General features: G+C 39.1%; 2 protein-coding genes across 4 annotated transcripts; one reads left to right on the forward strand and one right to left on the reverse strand.

Moving 5' to 3' along the window:
* Positions 1 to 3,251: 3,251 nt before the first annotated feature.
* Positions 3,252 to 4,630, forward strand: LOC111077476 (transcription initiation factor IIB). Its single transcript, XM_022371768.2, has 4 exons — positions 3,252 to 3,353; positions 3,415 to 3,826; positions 3,879 to 4,113; positions 4,209 to 4,630. The coding sequence occupies exons 1-4, from the start codon at positions 3,337 to 3,339 to the stop codon at positions 4,490 to 4,492; spliced, it is 948 nt and encodes a 315-aa protein (XP_022227460.1). The 5' UTR covers positions 3,252 to 3,336; the 3' UTR covers positions 4,493 to 4,630.
* Positions 4,631 to 5,813: 1,183 nt separating this feature from the next.
* Positions 5,814 to 9,642, reverse strand: LOC111081785 (TBC1 domain family member 16). Of its 3 annotated transcripts, none has more exons than XR_002608669.2 (3): positions 8,014 to 9,642; positions 6,076 to 7,941; positions 5,814 to 6,014 (listed from the first exon to the last, which is right to left on the reverse strand). XR_002608669.2 is itself a non-coding variant. In XM_022371766.2 (3 exons), exons 1-3 carry the CDS (start codon positions 9,511 to 9,513, stop codon positions 7,318 to 7,320), a joined length of 2,031 nt encoding a protein of 676 aa, XP_022227458.1. In that variant the 5' UTR covers positions 9,514 to 9,640; the 3' UTR covers positions 5,814 to 7,317. The 3 variants fall into 3 exon arrangements, 2 of the variants coding, with proteins under 2 accessions (XP_022227458.1, XP_022227457.1); XM_022371766.2 differs by having other exon boundaries at positions 5,814 to 7,941; positions 8,014 to 9,149; positions 9,243 to 9,640; XM_022371765.2 differs by having other exon boundaries at positions 5,814 to 7,941.
* Between the last annotated feature and the right edge of the window lie 5,265 nt (positions 9,643 to 14,907).

Here is a 14,907-nt window from a genome sequence, read left to right on the forward strand (position 1 = left end):
TTGTATAGCCATAGCATTGAATACTTTGTGTTCTTTTTCTGAGTACAGAACAGTCGGAAGGCTGTCAGCAAACAGCGTGTGCAATATACTGCATGAGTTTTGCAGAGCATTCATAAAAGAATTACCAGTCCACAAACCGAGTTTTTCTGCCTGAGACAATTCTGGCATATCAGATGTTTTGTTGTTGTTTTTACCATTTTCCGTTCTGTCATTGTTTACTTTTTCGTAGTGAATTCCGATTTTTTGTTGTGAATGTCAAATATTTATGGTTGCATTTGTCAATTATCGAAAAAATCTCGCACAGAAACGTGCGAATTAGGAACATCCCAGATGGATGGTGGAATAACTGGGAAATTTTCGGAACGGCAAAACCTTACGGACCATACCCGAAATGGATGGTGAATGGTGGCCTGTGGGAATAGGCTATTAGCATAGGAGCCTAGTGACCTAGAGCACTAACCATATAGTATGTGCCAGTTCATACACCGAACGTGTCGCAACTGAGTTTTCTGTCCCGCCGAAGGCCTGGTGGTGCTGGGACAGAAAACTCAGTTGCGACACGTTCGGTGTATGAACTGGCACATCTATATACTGTATGGTTAGTGTTAGTGCCTAGAGTTATGGTTGTGTTTCAGTTGCGTTTGTTCGATTCTCCGATTATTTCAACTCTGTTTGCCTACCGTGTGAACTATCACCACTATATACAACAACAAAAAATATGTTTACATAGAAAAATAAAGGAAACATGTAAATTCGCATATAATACTTAAAAATAATACTTTTAGCCAATTTTATCATTAGAAGCGAGATTTTTGTGGACTTATTTGACTTTACAGGAACTTCTAGACTTCTGGAAGGAAAAAATAATGGTTTTCGTGGTGTACGGAAGAGCTCTCACATACATGAATGAAAATCATTACAAATAAAATTGAACAATTAAACTTGTTATTCATTGTTGAGGCATTGACGAAGCGGTTCATAAAATATTTTTTCGTTTTGTTTTGAAAAGCTGATGTTGCGACGGGCGCGCGGGGTATTTCTTCCATTCTCCTTACGGCTTGCCTTTGCCTATGCTTTCGGCTTCGTCAATGCCTCGACCCGACCCGCGTCGAGTCGAGCGACAGAATACACCAAGAAAATATTAAGTCTTACGACGGGAATAGGTCCAGGGTCGGATTAGCAGTTGCCTAGGGCCCTCCGAGAAATAACAGAAAAATTTTGTTGAAAAAACAAAACTCCAAATAATGAATACAAAATATAATGGCCACTGAGAAAAATACAAAATAAAGGAGGGCCCCAGATTGATGGTTGCCCAGGGCCCGGTTGAGGGTTGATCCGGCCCTGAATAGGTCGCTACATCACATCAGCCCTCAAAACAAAACGAAAAACCAATTCAAGCGGCCAACACTTGTAGAGCCCACACACAAGCATAGTATGTGTGAATACATGGCACACACACATTTACGTAACCTGTAAACGAAACTCAAAACAAACTCAAAACGTTTTCGGAAAATAAGAATTGATACAAAATTGTGTCTGTTTACACCAGGGCTCGGCACGGCCCTATCCCATGGGTGCGGGACAAGGCGCTGCTGCTGCGCTGCCGGTACACCGACAGTATAAAAAAGCAGCGGCGCTTCGTATGGCTTCGGCAATGCGACTTCGGCACTTGTTGTCTCGTTTTCACACCAGATACAGAACGAAAATGGCATCAGTTGCTGATCAGCCGTCATCAATGTGAGACCACGCTACGCAACTACTGAAATATACACTGAGACAAAAAATGTTCGATGGGAATTGGGAAAACAAATTTTTCTTTGTCCAAAATATGGATGGCGATGCGCAATGCACAATTTGCGATTATGTTGCGTACCGCTGTAATTTATATGTCATTGAAAGACATTACAATTTAAACCATATTGATTATAACTTAATAAGGGGGATTGATCATGTCCAAAAAGTTTTGGAATTGCAGGCCAAATATTTTCTATTATTTGTAGCGGAAGATAATGACAGCCTAGCTTTATTTTATTATTTTGCTTTAAACTTTTGTTTTCCTTGAAAGTTTCAACACGAAATAATTGCAGCATCAACCACAAATAGATTCGTGCAGTGTAAAGCAAGAAACCGGTTTCGGCGTAGGCATCTTCGTGTTTTAGCTACGCACACAAGCGCACTTCACTGTATGGGTGCCGAGCCCTGGTTTACACACACACATTTGCAATTCTCAGCTTGCTTTCGCTTCCCGACATGAGTCATACATGCCGAACGGCCCAGCTCCCGACCCGAATGGCCTGGCTCCCGACCCGAGTGTCTCAGCTTCACAGAGCCGAAGCGCTGGGAGCCGGGACAGAACACTCAGCTTGCGCCCCTTTCGATGTATGAACTGGCACATCTATATACTGTATGGTTAGTGGCAGTACTCAGATCAACAAACAAAAAGGTTGGTATATACTAGAAAAGTATCCGATGTATTTGCTTGTATTGCTGGTATGTTTCGATCCACCTAGGAAGTTATATCAATTTGATATATTTCGCCAGCAAACACGAAGCAAACATTGCAATAAGAGAACAAAAAACCAAATAAAATATTTTAATAATGAAGACAAATAGAATCTAATTAATGCAGTATTATATGAATAACAATTATGTGGATATTATAATTTATTATTTTTATTAATTTTCATAAATATAAAACAAATATTGTTTTCAAAACATTTTGTCTTCACGGTGGTCGGCACGGGATGCGTCGACATCTGCTGCTGCTGATAGTCAGACACATAACCTTGCCAATAAAATATTGGGGAGCCCAGGATATGCCTGGGGAAGAGCGGCCCCTGCCAAAGCAGTTCATTTTATCAAGCAGCGGTCTGAGGAGTGTAACCGTTTGGAATGCAGTGCACACCTCTGGTCACACACTGGCCGCTCGAAAAATATATGACATTTGTATGCTGGCAAACAGTTTTTGGATCTGAGTATTAGGCTCTCCATATAAATGAATTTGTTATTCATTGAGAACTTTTCATGAAATGTATCCCCAAATCTTTTCTATCCATATTAATAATTTGGTTGATATATAAAATGTTTTTAAAACCACGAACGTGCTCTTGTCAAAACTCATAAATCAATAACTCGAGTTTGTGCCAGTGTAGACGCCAATTCTGAGTTATTGAGTTAGCTCAACAATCGATAGGTAACTCATGTTAGTGTAAATAGGCTATTAAAATCATATTTTTCACAATCGAAAAAAATTAAGTTTCTCCTCCCACCTACAAAAACATCGATATTATTGTAACTTGCTTGACTTGCATCAGTAGTGTAAAGTTGGTTGTATAAATGGCTTCAACATCGAGGTAATATGGGGATATTTTTGGCACTATTAATTGTATTTATGGTGTTTTTATATTTTTTTAGACTTGATAACAATAAAGTGTGCTGTTATGCACATCCAGAATCTCCTTTGATCGAAGATTATCGTGCTGGTGATATGATATGTTCAGAATGTGGTCTGGTTGTTGGGGACCGCGTTATTGATGTTGGATCGGAATGGCGAACATTCAGTAATGAGAAAAGTGGCGTGGATCCCAGTCGTGTTGGCGGTCCAGAGAATCCCCTTCTTAGTGGTGGAGATTTATCCACAATAATTGGCCCGGGGACGGGGTCTGCATCTTTCGATGCATTTGGTGCTCCAAAATATCAAAACAGACGCACCATGAGCAGTTCAGACCGGTCTCTTATATCAGCTTTCAAAGAAATTTCATCAATGGCCGATCGAATTAACTTACCGAAAACTATAGTGGATCGTGCAAATAATCTTTTTAAACAAGTATGTTTTACTTAAGCTAATGAAATTCGATCTAACGATTTATTTCGTATAGGTTCACGATGGAAAAAATCTTAAAGGTCGATCAAACGATGCGAAGGCATCTGCATGTCTTTATATTGCTTGTCGACAAGAAGGAGTTCCACGTACATTTAAAGAAATATGCGCCGTTAGCAAGATTAGTAAAAAAGAAATCGGAAGATGCTTTAAACTAACACTTAAAGCTCTTGAAACTAGTGTTGATTTGATAACAACTGCTGATTTTATGTGTCGATTTTGTGCAAATCTAGGTAAGTATTTCCTGCTAAAAATTAAGCTATTTGCAAAAGCGTTTACATTTTATCGCTTTAATCTAACATAATTTTCTATACATATTTCATTACAGATCTGCCGAATATGGTACAACGCGCTGCTACACACATTGCGAAAAAAGCTGTCGAAATGGACATTGTTCCAGGCCGATCTCCAATATCTGTGGCGGCAGCTGCAATTTATATGGCATCGCAGGCGTCAGAGCACAAGCGCAGTCAGAAGGAAATCGGTGATATAGCTGGCGTTGCTGATGTCACAATAAGACAATCGTACAAATTAATGTACCCTCACGCTGCGAAGCTCTTTCCTGAAGATTTTAAGTTTACCACACCCATTGATCAATTGCCACAAATGTGAAAGTTTAGACTGGTTAATTATCGATGCTCAATAACAATGCTTACGCTAAGTTGTAATATAATCAAAAAGTTACGATTTTATTAAATAAAGCTAGTATTATTTTGGATACAAATCAGATTGTTTCCCTTTTAACTAATACTCGAGTAGGCCTTTGCCTAGATCTCTGAATTTCGTCATACGGACATAAATTTGGATATAGTTAAGTTTATATTAATAATCAAATAAGTCTAGCTTCAGGGGACAAAAATACAATACTCATAAGTAAGGTCAAAAAAATCAGCTTTAAAATACAAAGATTAAATTGAACTGTGTATACAATGTATTTATACTATAAATACTGCTGCGTAAGAAATAAATAAGTATATGCACCTACATATGGGAAGAAATATATATTTTAAGCTAAATAAAATCAGTAACTGGCCGTCCCAGTTTCACACAGGCTATGAAAGTTATACATATTATATAGTGGTCCAATTTTACCCAAATCATATTAATGGAAATTTCGTTGAAAAAGCTTCATTTAGTGTACAATCAGACGGACATTGATAGATCGACTCAGGCTATCCTAAATATCTCAAAAACATGTAAATATGTATCCTCGTATTTGATGCCTTCGGTGATGCTTCCTTCTGTGCGTTAAATATTTGACCAATTTTTGAATCCCTTGAAAACAAGGGATACAAAATAACAAAGTTTTTTTTTAATTACTATGTTCGCCACTACTATACAAAATACCTCTATGTTTGACTTGGACGTTCTGTGGTCTGTTGATTTACTTCTTAAACAAAACTTTAGAAAGGTTACTTGCATTAAAATTACTTCTAGACCACCCACTTTATTGTTACCCACATATTCTCCATTTTATCATTCTACCATTTTATAACGTGTGCAAACGACATAAAACTGTGTCTGTCATACAATATGTACAGTAGGTACAAAACGACGTTTTAAAGTCCTGTGTTTTCATTAAGGCGCTTCCCAATTTTTTTATACATTTCCTTAAGTTATTCTTGCTCGTTTGTCAAAATTGTATATGTTCGTATATCCTTCCGTGATTTGACGCAAATGGAGTGAAACCCTCTTCCGCCAAGCATCTACGAATTCTTTTATTTTCCATTTTTCCCATGGAATGTTTTTCAATCGAACTTAATTTTTAAAGAAAACTGTGTGATAAGACTTGTCTTGACGAACAATTCTGATGTACTGATCACAGATCTGACCATATTTTCCTACAACACTTTCCAAAAGTATTCTTAGAGTAGCCTGGGATAAAAAAATAAAAGATGCTCCTCTTGCAATTAAGTAAACATCATACGAGAGACCTATTTGTACGCCTTTAGCACTTTATTTTCTCTGCCGATATCTTTATATATACGTCCATATTTTATAACAATTTTAACAAAACAAATTTTTAAGACACGCAATTAAAACTAATTTTTAAAACAAGCATTTAGGCAAGGTGTTTGGACCAAGTTCCAATACATTTTGTATTCATTGCAATATACATACATTAATTGGTAGACTGTAATATTATATGAATATAAATATAATTATAATGTTTTTGTAAAGCTGAACAAGTTTACCTTTGCTTGAGCTCTTGGGAAAACCAATTTTCTTCCGATTAATGTCAACCCGAAGTCAAGAAACCGGCCCTTAGACGCACTACAGTTTACACCTATGTATACCGTTAAAGTTCGATCATTAAAAAAAGCATGACTTGACACATATGTAGATTTCCTTCAATTCAAGGTAGATCATGGCACTGTGGTATATAGTATGTATCTTCAATAGGAATGAAACAAAACAAGTCCCAGTAGGAGTATGGCATAAGTATTTACTACAGTTACTACAGTTCCTCGCCACGGGAGGATAATGCACACACTAGCCATGTTTGAGGCGTCAAGAGGGTAAAAATGGTCTTACTAAGCTTTGTAAAAGACGACATAAGCACAAATGTAAAGTTAGTTAAGCAGTTTCAGGAGAAAAGGTTATTCAGGCAAGCTCCGGGTTTCACTTTCTCAAAAAAATGTGATGTATACCCCGCTGGTATAACAGCGGGGGTATAACAGCGTGGGTATAACATCGCCTTGAAATGAAATGTATGACTTTTTGCTGAAACGTTAAAAGCAAAGGGAATGTGAAAACCGACTTTCTTTTCGACTTTCTGAATGGGAACTACACCAAACAGTATTTTCCTTGGGCCGAAGTGTTGTGAGTTACTTGAATGCAGGTAGTAAAGCATATGAATATGCATCGTTGGATTCTTTTCAAAAGCAAAGGTTTTTCTTACAACTTTTTGTTTTTGGTCGATCGTTTGTATTAATACTTTAATAATACATATAGAGATTCTTCCTTTGATTTAAAAACATAAATTAGCCATGGATAGAACTTTTTAAGAAAAACAGATTTTATCTAAGCTTAAAAAAATGAGGATTACAAACAAATGTATTTAATATTAGTGCCAATCTGGGTAAAAAGCAAAAAATATGATAATGGCAGTATTCCTTCAAGTGAAGGCAGAGTGCACTGATATAAAAACCTTATGCGAAAAAGCGTGCAGGGTAAGCGAGAGAAATATTCGCTTTAGTTTAGATTTATAGTCGATCTGGAGGGAGCGCAGCATAAGAGAAAAAATAAATTCTTACTCTAAAAGAATATGTTGGTTAATGAGAATCAGCTGTGCGTGTGTTTCACAAATTTATCGTTGTCTATTTTCCACGGTAGATTAGTCTTGAACTGTAGGGGGATACGGCCATTACTGCTTTTGGTAATGAAAAATGCATCGACATACAAATTTTTTTTGAATTGATGGAATCGGAAATCAGCTAGTCAATGGAAAGAGAACATTTTTCGTCATCACTATGCCCGACACACTCAAGTGCAGGTCGATGCTCAGAGTCCCACATACCAGGTCCACATCGCTTACATAGGCCGCTTAAGGTACACGGAACTTTGGGTATTTGACGGTATTGGTGTAGAAGACCACGAGCCTTCCGAAGAATCAGTTGTCCATCCATATACATGGCCAGGGAACTGAAGTGCAGTAGCATTTCGTCCGCACGTAATCCTTGAGCTATCACGTCCTCGGCATAGACAGCTATTATGGCCAAGCAAAGAAATAGATGAAAGTAGTCAGTCAAATAGTTTGACCAACAGGCCTCCCACATGCGTATTACGACAGCTTCGGTAAATTCTCGCTTGAAACAAAGCAAAAGCCATCGGTGACAAAATAGGAGCTCCATAGAATCGTTCTGGTGTTCCAAATGTTCATAGAAACGTGGCAGCATAAGCCGTATTAGCTCTCGCAGATAACTAAGATTATGGTCGACATCACTGTCTGTGGGAGTGCATACAAAAAATGCACGTTGCATTAATCCAACGAAGCACCAGAATGTTTCAGACTCATTTTGCACCTCGCATAATACAGGCGCTAGTAAATCACTCATACCCTGAAAACGATTTTAATAGTAAATATTTGTATGTGTATATAGACTTGCATGTCATTAACTTTAACTACAAACCTGAGAATAGGACAGCCCAGTATTATAAATAGCGAAGTTGAGCAGAATGTTTTTCATAACCTCGGTGTTGGGGTTATCGTCCCCACAGAAAAAAGGATTGGTGCGATCTGTACGTACAACATCTTTTTCAACAACGCACTGTACGGTTTTCCAAAAGTGTACTTGTTGCTCTGGAGACATTGAGTATAGACGCTTTCGTGTTATTTCGTCGTACTCCTGTCGCTTTATGTCCATGAGGACTGCTCGATCTTCAAATGTCGACGAACAGGAATAGCACTTTAATAAAAATGGCCATACCGTTTTTCGTAAGCTCTTTTCAAGGCCGCCAAAAAATACACATTTCCGAAGCAACAAATCATCTTCGATCTGTCCTTTTTCGTTTAACAATGTTCCGTAGAAAAAGTTCGTAGTTATTTTCTTTACGTCGCCCTCATCGGGATGCATTTCTGATTTCTTGACTTCAGGACGACAGACCATAAAATGCCTGTATGGCAGATCGAATTTTTCTGGACAAGTGGCCAAAGTGATGTTGTGCAAAAAACAATGCCACTGATGAAGTACCTGGGCCAAGTGATCCAAACCACCATAATGGAAATGAAGTATCTTGTACTGAGATTCTCGGGATGCAATTACCAGCTGACCCGATGTGCAGTTGTTGTCATTGAAAAAGAGACGGAGTGATCGCATTTGACTTAAATCTACGGAAAAACGTCGACACTGTAGTGCGGTGTTTCGGCGAACGGCTGTCTTCGTGTTTTCACTTTCTGGGAACTCTAAGTTGTGCTTAAAGGCAAGTAGCTCTGGGGTCATCCATTTTGGGTTGTTGTCCTCAGATGCCGGGCCAACAGAGTTTAAATGGCCACTGTTTCCGCTGAAGCAGTCACCGCTGTTATCCCCGTCTGTCCTTATTGTTATACAGTTGAATGATTGTGAAATATTGGTGTTTTCGATCTGGGGATTCGAAATTGTTATATTCACTGAAGTTATTGGGTTATTTTTCAGGAGCGCTGTTAAATCATCTATTGATGCAGTTTGTCCGCCGAGCAAAGGCTGTAGTTCATTTTTTAATTCTTGCATTTCCGACGCGTCCTCATCTTCCTCTCGGACGTCGCTTTCATTAGTCGTCTGAGACCCCGCTAAAAAACAGTGTTTATTGCTTAAATCTGTCTTTTTTCTCATAGGACTGAAATTGTCCCTGGAATCTCCCTTAGACGAAGTCGTATATTTACATAGGGAAGAGTTTGGGATCCATGTGAGAAGAAGAGTAGGCCTTTTAGCACAGTTATACTGATCAACAAATGTTTTTGTAGTGCATGTTAAATAACCTGGGTTGTGCAATATATCGAATTCATGACGAGCGATTGTAGGCGGATGAATGCATACATTGTTCTTGCAGAAGAGAATTTCGTTGTCTTCGTAAGAAATATCGATTTTTTTATTAATTATTTCTTCACCGAGTATAAAGCTTGATGCTTTTTTTATAATACTTCCTATTGGCATTTTAAATACTATTTGTGTATCTTTGCATATGCGTATCTTTTGTTTTTTTTTTTAATTTAAGTATGTTTTTACAGTATTAGCTACTATTTACTAAGTGCTTCTTATAAAAGCTTTTGAAATGGGTATGGGTTGTTTGTGTTATCAAAAAACGGTATCTTTTGTGAACAAGGTCACTCTATTCAGTAAACTAATAGGCTATTTACACTAGCATGGGTTACCTATCGATATATGTGTTAACTCAACAACCCAGAAGTGGTGCTTACACTTGCACAATGTGGAGTTGATCAGGCAGGCTCCGGCTTTCACTTACTTTTGCATTTTACGTTTTCAGCTAAAAATCATACTTTTAATTTCAAGGTGCTCGGATATTCTCAAAAGTGTGGTTTATTTCCTCCTGTACTGTTAGGCGCAGACCAATTTTTATACCCGTACTCAAAAAGAGTTAGGGGGTATATTAGATTTGTGGTAAAAGTGGATGTGTGTAACGCAGAGAAGGAAACGTTTCCGACCCCATAAAGTATATATATTCTTGATCAGCATCAATAGCCGAGACGATAGAGCCATGTCTGTCTGTCCGTGTGTTCGTCCGTCCGTCTTGTTTGACGACTGGATCTTAGAGACTATAAAAGCTAGAGAAACCAAATTTTGTTTCCAGACTCATGTGATATCACACTGCTACAAGTGTATTTCAAAATTTCGCCCCGCCCCCTTCCTCCCCACAAAGGACGAAAATCTGTGGCTGGCACAATTTTAAAGATACGCAGTAGAAAATGACCATATCTACCAGACTGCTATATCTGAATCAGATCCGATTATAAATATAGCCAGAATGACGAAATTAATTTTCAGTTGCTTCCACTGCCCCCTCCTGCCAACGACAACGCAACTCATTTTCCTTCTCGCTCGCACACTCTGCCGCGTTCAGTGCGCGAGCAACCCCTAGCGGAGGAGATGTAGAATATAAATGGTACATCTATAATCTACATGTTAAAATGTATGATATACATTGTAGATGTATATGTAGATAATAGATGTAGCAAAAAAATTTAAAATGGAAACCTTTTTTTAAATCTAAAATTCGAAAAAATTAAATCAAAATGAAAAATATATATACTGACTGAGTACGGGTATAAGTAGAGTCGCGTCCCCAGAAGCGACTCGCACGTTCCTTCTCGTTTTAAATCCATTTTTTTGATTGGTAAATTAAAATTATTTATAACGAGGAGGAACGTGTGAGTCGCTTCTGCGGGCGCGACTCTACTTTTATACCCAGTCAGTTTTATAGTCAGTAAATGAGCTTATGATTTATTTGGTTTTTTTTTAATATTTTAAATTTTTTTGCTACATTTGTTATCTACATCTTCAATGTCGATTACCCATCTAAAATTTAGATTCTACATATACAATGTAGATTCTACATCTTCTCCGCAAAAGTCGAACATTGCACAGGGCAGAGTGTGTGCGAGCCAGAAAGAGAATGATTAGCGGGGTCTCATGCTGGAGGAGGTGAGGAAGCAACTGAAAATTAATTTCTTCATTCTGGTTATAACAATGATTTGATTCAGATTCGGCAATCTATTAGATATGGTCATTAATTTTCTTGTATCTTTAAAATCGTGGATGCCACAGATTTTCGTCCAGTGTGGGGGCGGGGCAAGATTTTTAAATAACCCTTGTAGTAGTGTGATATCACATGAGTCTGGAAACAAAATATAGTTACTCTAGGTTTTATAGTCTCTGAGATCTAGGCGCTCATCGGGACGGTTGGTTTTTTGTACTAAACTCTTTTTTATAAAAAGCCGTTTACGCTTCATTTCGGCAAGGAAACTGTTTTCCTTTTGAAAACGGAAATAATTTGAGTTTTTGGGGCTTTCCGTTTTCAAAAGTATATCGGATATTTTTTTCAAATGTGAAAACCGTAGCCTACCAGACAGTATATAGATGTGGCAGTTCATACAACGAAAATGTCGCAAGGTCTTCGGCTCTGGTGACGTCGTTTTCGGGTCATGACGTGACGCGAGCCGAACTAGACAGCAACTTTGTATGAGCTGGCAACTGCAACTATATAAGGTTTCTTATCTCCTTATAAATTAATAAAGTTAGTACCGGGTATAAAAATAATAAATTATAATATCCATATAATCAGATTTCATTCGACTGCCATAATAAGATTAAATTTTTCTTCATTACTGCACTTTTCTAGCCGGATTGAGCTTATTTTCTTCCATGTGTGTGTGTATTTTCGTTAACGAATTATATAGTCAGAAAGGCTCCGGTTTTCACTTTCACAAAACACAGAAATCTCTAAAGATTTTGAGTCGAGAGATTTGTCCAATCAACCGAAAAATCCGTAGGTGCCACAGGATTTCATTTTTCGAACACTTTTTTCGGAGTTCACTCGCAATATTGAGAATTGTAGCTCAGAGTTGTAGTCTTTCAAAAATAATTTTGTGCAATGCTGGTTTTTGTTTATTTTATTATTTTTCATCTGAGAAGGATTGTTTTGTATAAAGTTACCCAAAACAAATTTTGCATTTGGCCACTCTTCGCTCATAATAATTGAGCAATTTCTGAAGAACAAAATGTTGAATGACAACCCTAATAACGTTTTTTTTTTGCGGTTGTCTGTGACTGGCCTGGCAAACGTCAAATTGAATTTTATAGAAAAATGCAATCGGCGGATTAATATCAAAGGATCTTCTTAGATGGAAGAAAATACAAGAAGAACGTATAGAGCGCATGCATATACTCGGAATGTTGTGGAACGGACAATTGGTGTGCTCAAGAATCGGTTTAGGTGACTTCAAAACTGCCTTTTATACCACCCTCTTAAAGTCACAAGAATTATAAATGTGTGCTGCGCGCTGCACAACATATGCCGCGAACGCTCTCTGTAGATTTTGGTTATGATGTAAATAACAATAACAATGGAGATTGTGATGAAAATAGGGACCCGATTTCAGATCCACCCGTTAGCGCAACTAGTTTGTCGCTACACTATAGTAGCTTAAAATCATGAATTGTATAGTAATAGATAGTTGAAATTATGAAGTAATTGTATTCTAAGAAGTACCACCACTGTATCCTAATTTTAGCAACAGGTTTACACGCCCGCAGCATAGCTGGCAAAGCTATGCGTGGGAGTAAAGCAGTCGTAAATTGAACTTCGAAAGGTTTATTTCTTTGATCGACTTTTATCGCCGCCCACAGCTCTGGTCCGTCCCGCTAATCCCCGCGTCACAAGCCTAAGCAAAGGCATCCGTAATAACCACATCTCGTTTCGAAAAATCTACATGGCGCCCGAGGAAGTAACTTGGGATAAGAACCAATCGTGACGAGAGCTGTGTGTGGATGAATTGAAACATCGTTCGCCACTTCGTTTTCGGGTCGAACATTGTTCTAATTTACGGATTTGTGTGCGTTTTATGCAATAGAATTACGTTTGCATCATATCAGATCGAACGTGGTTCGAGATTGGTGTTTCGAGCCAAAGCTCTTATAACATAGAAATTGAGCGCGTTTCGCGCATTAGAGTTCCGTTTGCTCATATTGGATCGAACGTGGTTCGAGCTTAGTGTGTCGAGCTAAGCTTGGCGTTGGTTGCGTACGCTTAGTTTAGCGTTCCTCGCATTGCAACTCCAGACTTCCGTTTCGTAGCGGATCGAACGTGTTGCGTCTTTTTGTCTGTTCGAACTCTTTCGTTCGTTGTCGAACCTAATACGTTTATACGTGGGGACTTAACCAAGTTTAGGCGTACTGTTGAACATTGTTCTCCTTGAACGCAGTGCATTTCATCAGGTTATTGTCGCTTTCTCTTAGTAGGTTCGTAAGATCTCTTTTTTTTCTTTTCTATTAAGTTAATCAACATGTCTAAAGATCGTAGGGAAGAGAAGGGAACTGGGAGCGGAATGTGTGAAAGCATGAAGCTCACAAAATTGTACGTGAGGTTGGAGAAGATATAAATCGAATGAGGATAGCATTTGAGGAGGGTTCAATTTCGCTGGACCCATTACAAATCCAATGTCGTTTGGAAATATTGAACTCTTATATATACAAAGCAATGGTCCGAGTTTGATGTACTAGACCCTGATAATTCGGATAGGGCGGCGCTGGAAGAAACGAGTGATTGATTTGACATGCCGTCGACCAGCAAGAAAACCGCAGATCGTCATTTTCTTGCGCGAGGGCCGAAAAGTTGATCGACGCCAACCATCGGAGTTCGATAAGTTCGGGACAGGATTGGCCAAGTTCACTTAGCAAGAGTGTTGTTGGATTCGGGTTCACAGGTCAATTTCATGACAGAAAGCCTTGCGCAATCGCTGAGGTTGGAAAGGGTCAACCGTTGCTTGACAGTGACATCTGTAGCTCGGTGTCGAGAAGTGAAGTATCGTCGACAATATACTCCAGGTTAAGAACCCATAGTTTTGTAGCCGATTTCTGGGTTCTTAGCAGTATTACCAATCAGCAGCCTGATAGAAGTCGGCCAATTAAGCAGTGGAAAATTCCTGCGAATGTGGATTTGGCAGATCCAGCTACCTCAAAAGGTAGATATGATGATTGGAGCAGACTCGTTCTTCGATCTGTTGTGCACAGGCCAAATAAAACTGGGTGAAGGGGCACCATTATTGCAAAAGACCCTTTTAGGATGGGTAGCATCAGGTCGGTGTAACAAGCTTCTGACTGGAGAAGCCGCTTGCTGCGTCGCAACCTACTCACCGGAAGAAGAGGCTTTGTCTTTGTCCAAACATGCTCAAACGACGTCGCCAGAGCAGCTGGCATGCGAAGAGTTTTTCAAAGCCAATGTCTGCAGTTTACCGACCGGAAGATTTCAAATAGCATTGCCTTTTAAGAAGGACCCAGTTTCGTTGGGGGTCGGTTTCGAGGTGGCGAAACGTCGTTTCTTATCGTTAGAGTGAGCTGAGAGGCATGTATCTCAATTTCATGAAAGAATATATCGAGCTCGGCCATATGTCTCCGACAGGCAAGGACCTCATTATTTCGTTTTTGACACGTCGAGCAAGACCACGACTGGGTCATTAAATGATTTACTTATGGTGGGGCCTACTATTCAGAGAGAACTATTTTTATCACTCGTTCGATTTCGGGTTAATCGTTATGCATTAACGGCAGACGTTTCGAAAATGTATAGGCAAGTGGATGTTTCCGAAAAAGACCGGAGTTTCCAACTCATCGTGTGGCGAGATCATCCCTCCGATCAATTGCAAGTTGAACACAGTAACCTATGAGAGCGGGATGAGGACCGTATTAGCCGAGGCCGAGGCCGAGGCCATCAGGTCAGGCAGGTACCAGCTCCCTGCGTAGGGAAGGGCCGAAGCGTTCTAGAGAGGGAATGAAGGCTAAGGTCCAATACAAGGCGGCCCTCAAAATCCGAAG

The sequence above is a fragment of the Drosophila obscura genome, unplaced genomic scaffold (genome assembly GCF_018151105.1).
Source record: "Drosophila obscura isolate BZ-5 IFL unplaced genomic scaffold, ASM1815110v1 contig_9, whole genome shotgun sequence".
Taxonomy (NCBI): domain Eukaryota; kingdom Metazoa; phylum Arthropoda; class Insecta; order Diptera; family Drosophilidae; genus Drosophila; species Drosophila obscura.

Excerpts from the sequence above, each read along its gene's own strand:
- LOC111077476 (XM_022371768.2), top strand. Across the intron at positions 3,827-3,878 it reads CAAATAATCTTTTTAAACAA|GTTCACGATGGAAAAAATCT; the intron begins GTATGTTTTACT and ends TATTTCGTATAG. Across the intron at positions 4,114-4,208 it reads TCGATTTTGTGCAAATCTAG|ATCTGCCGAATATGGTACAA; the intron begins GTAAGTATTTCC and ends ATTTCATTACAG.
- LOC111081785 (XM_022371765.2), bottom strand. The coding sequence starts at position 9,513 with ATGCCAATAGGAAGTATTATAAAAAAAGCATCAAGCTTTATACTCGGT. Across the intron at positions 7,942-8,013 it reads CTGGGCTGTCCTATTCTCAG|GGTATGAGTGATTTACTAGC; the intron begins GTTTGTAGTTAA and ends AATCGTTTTCAG.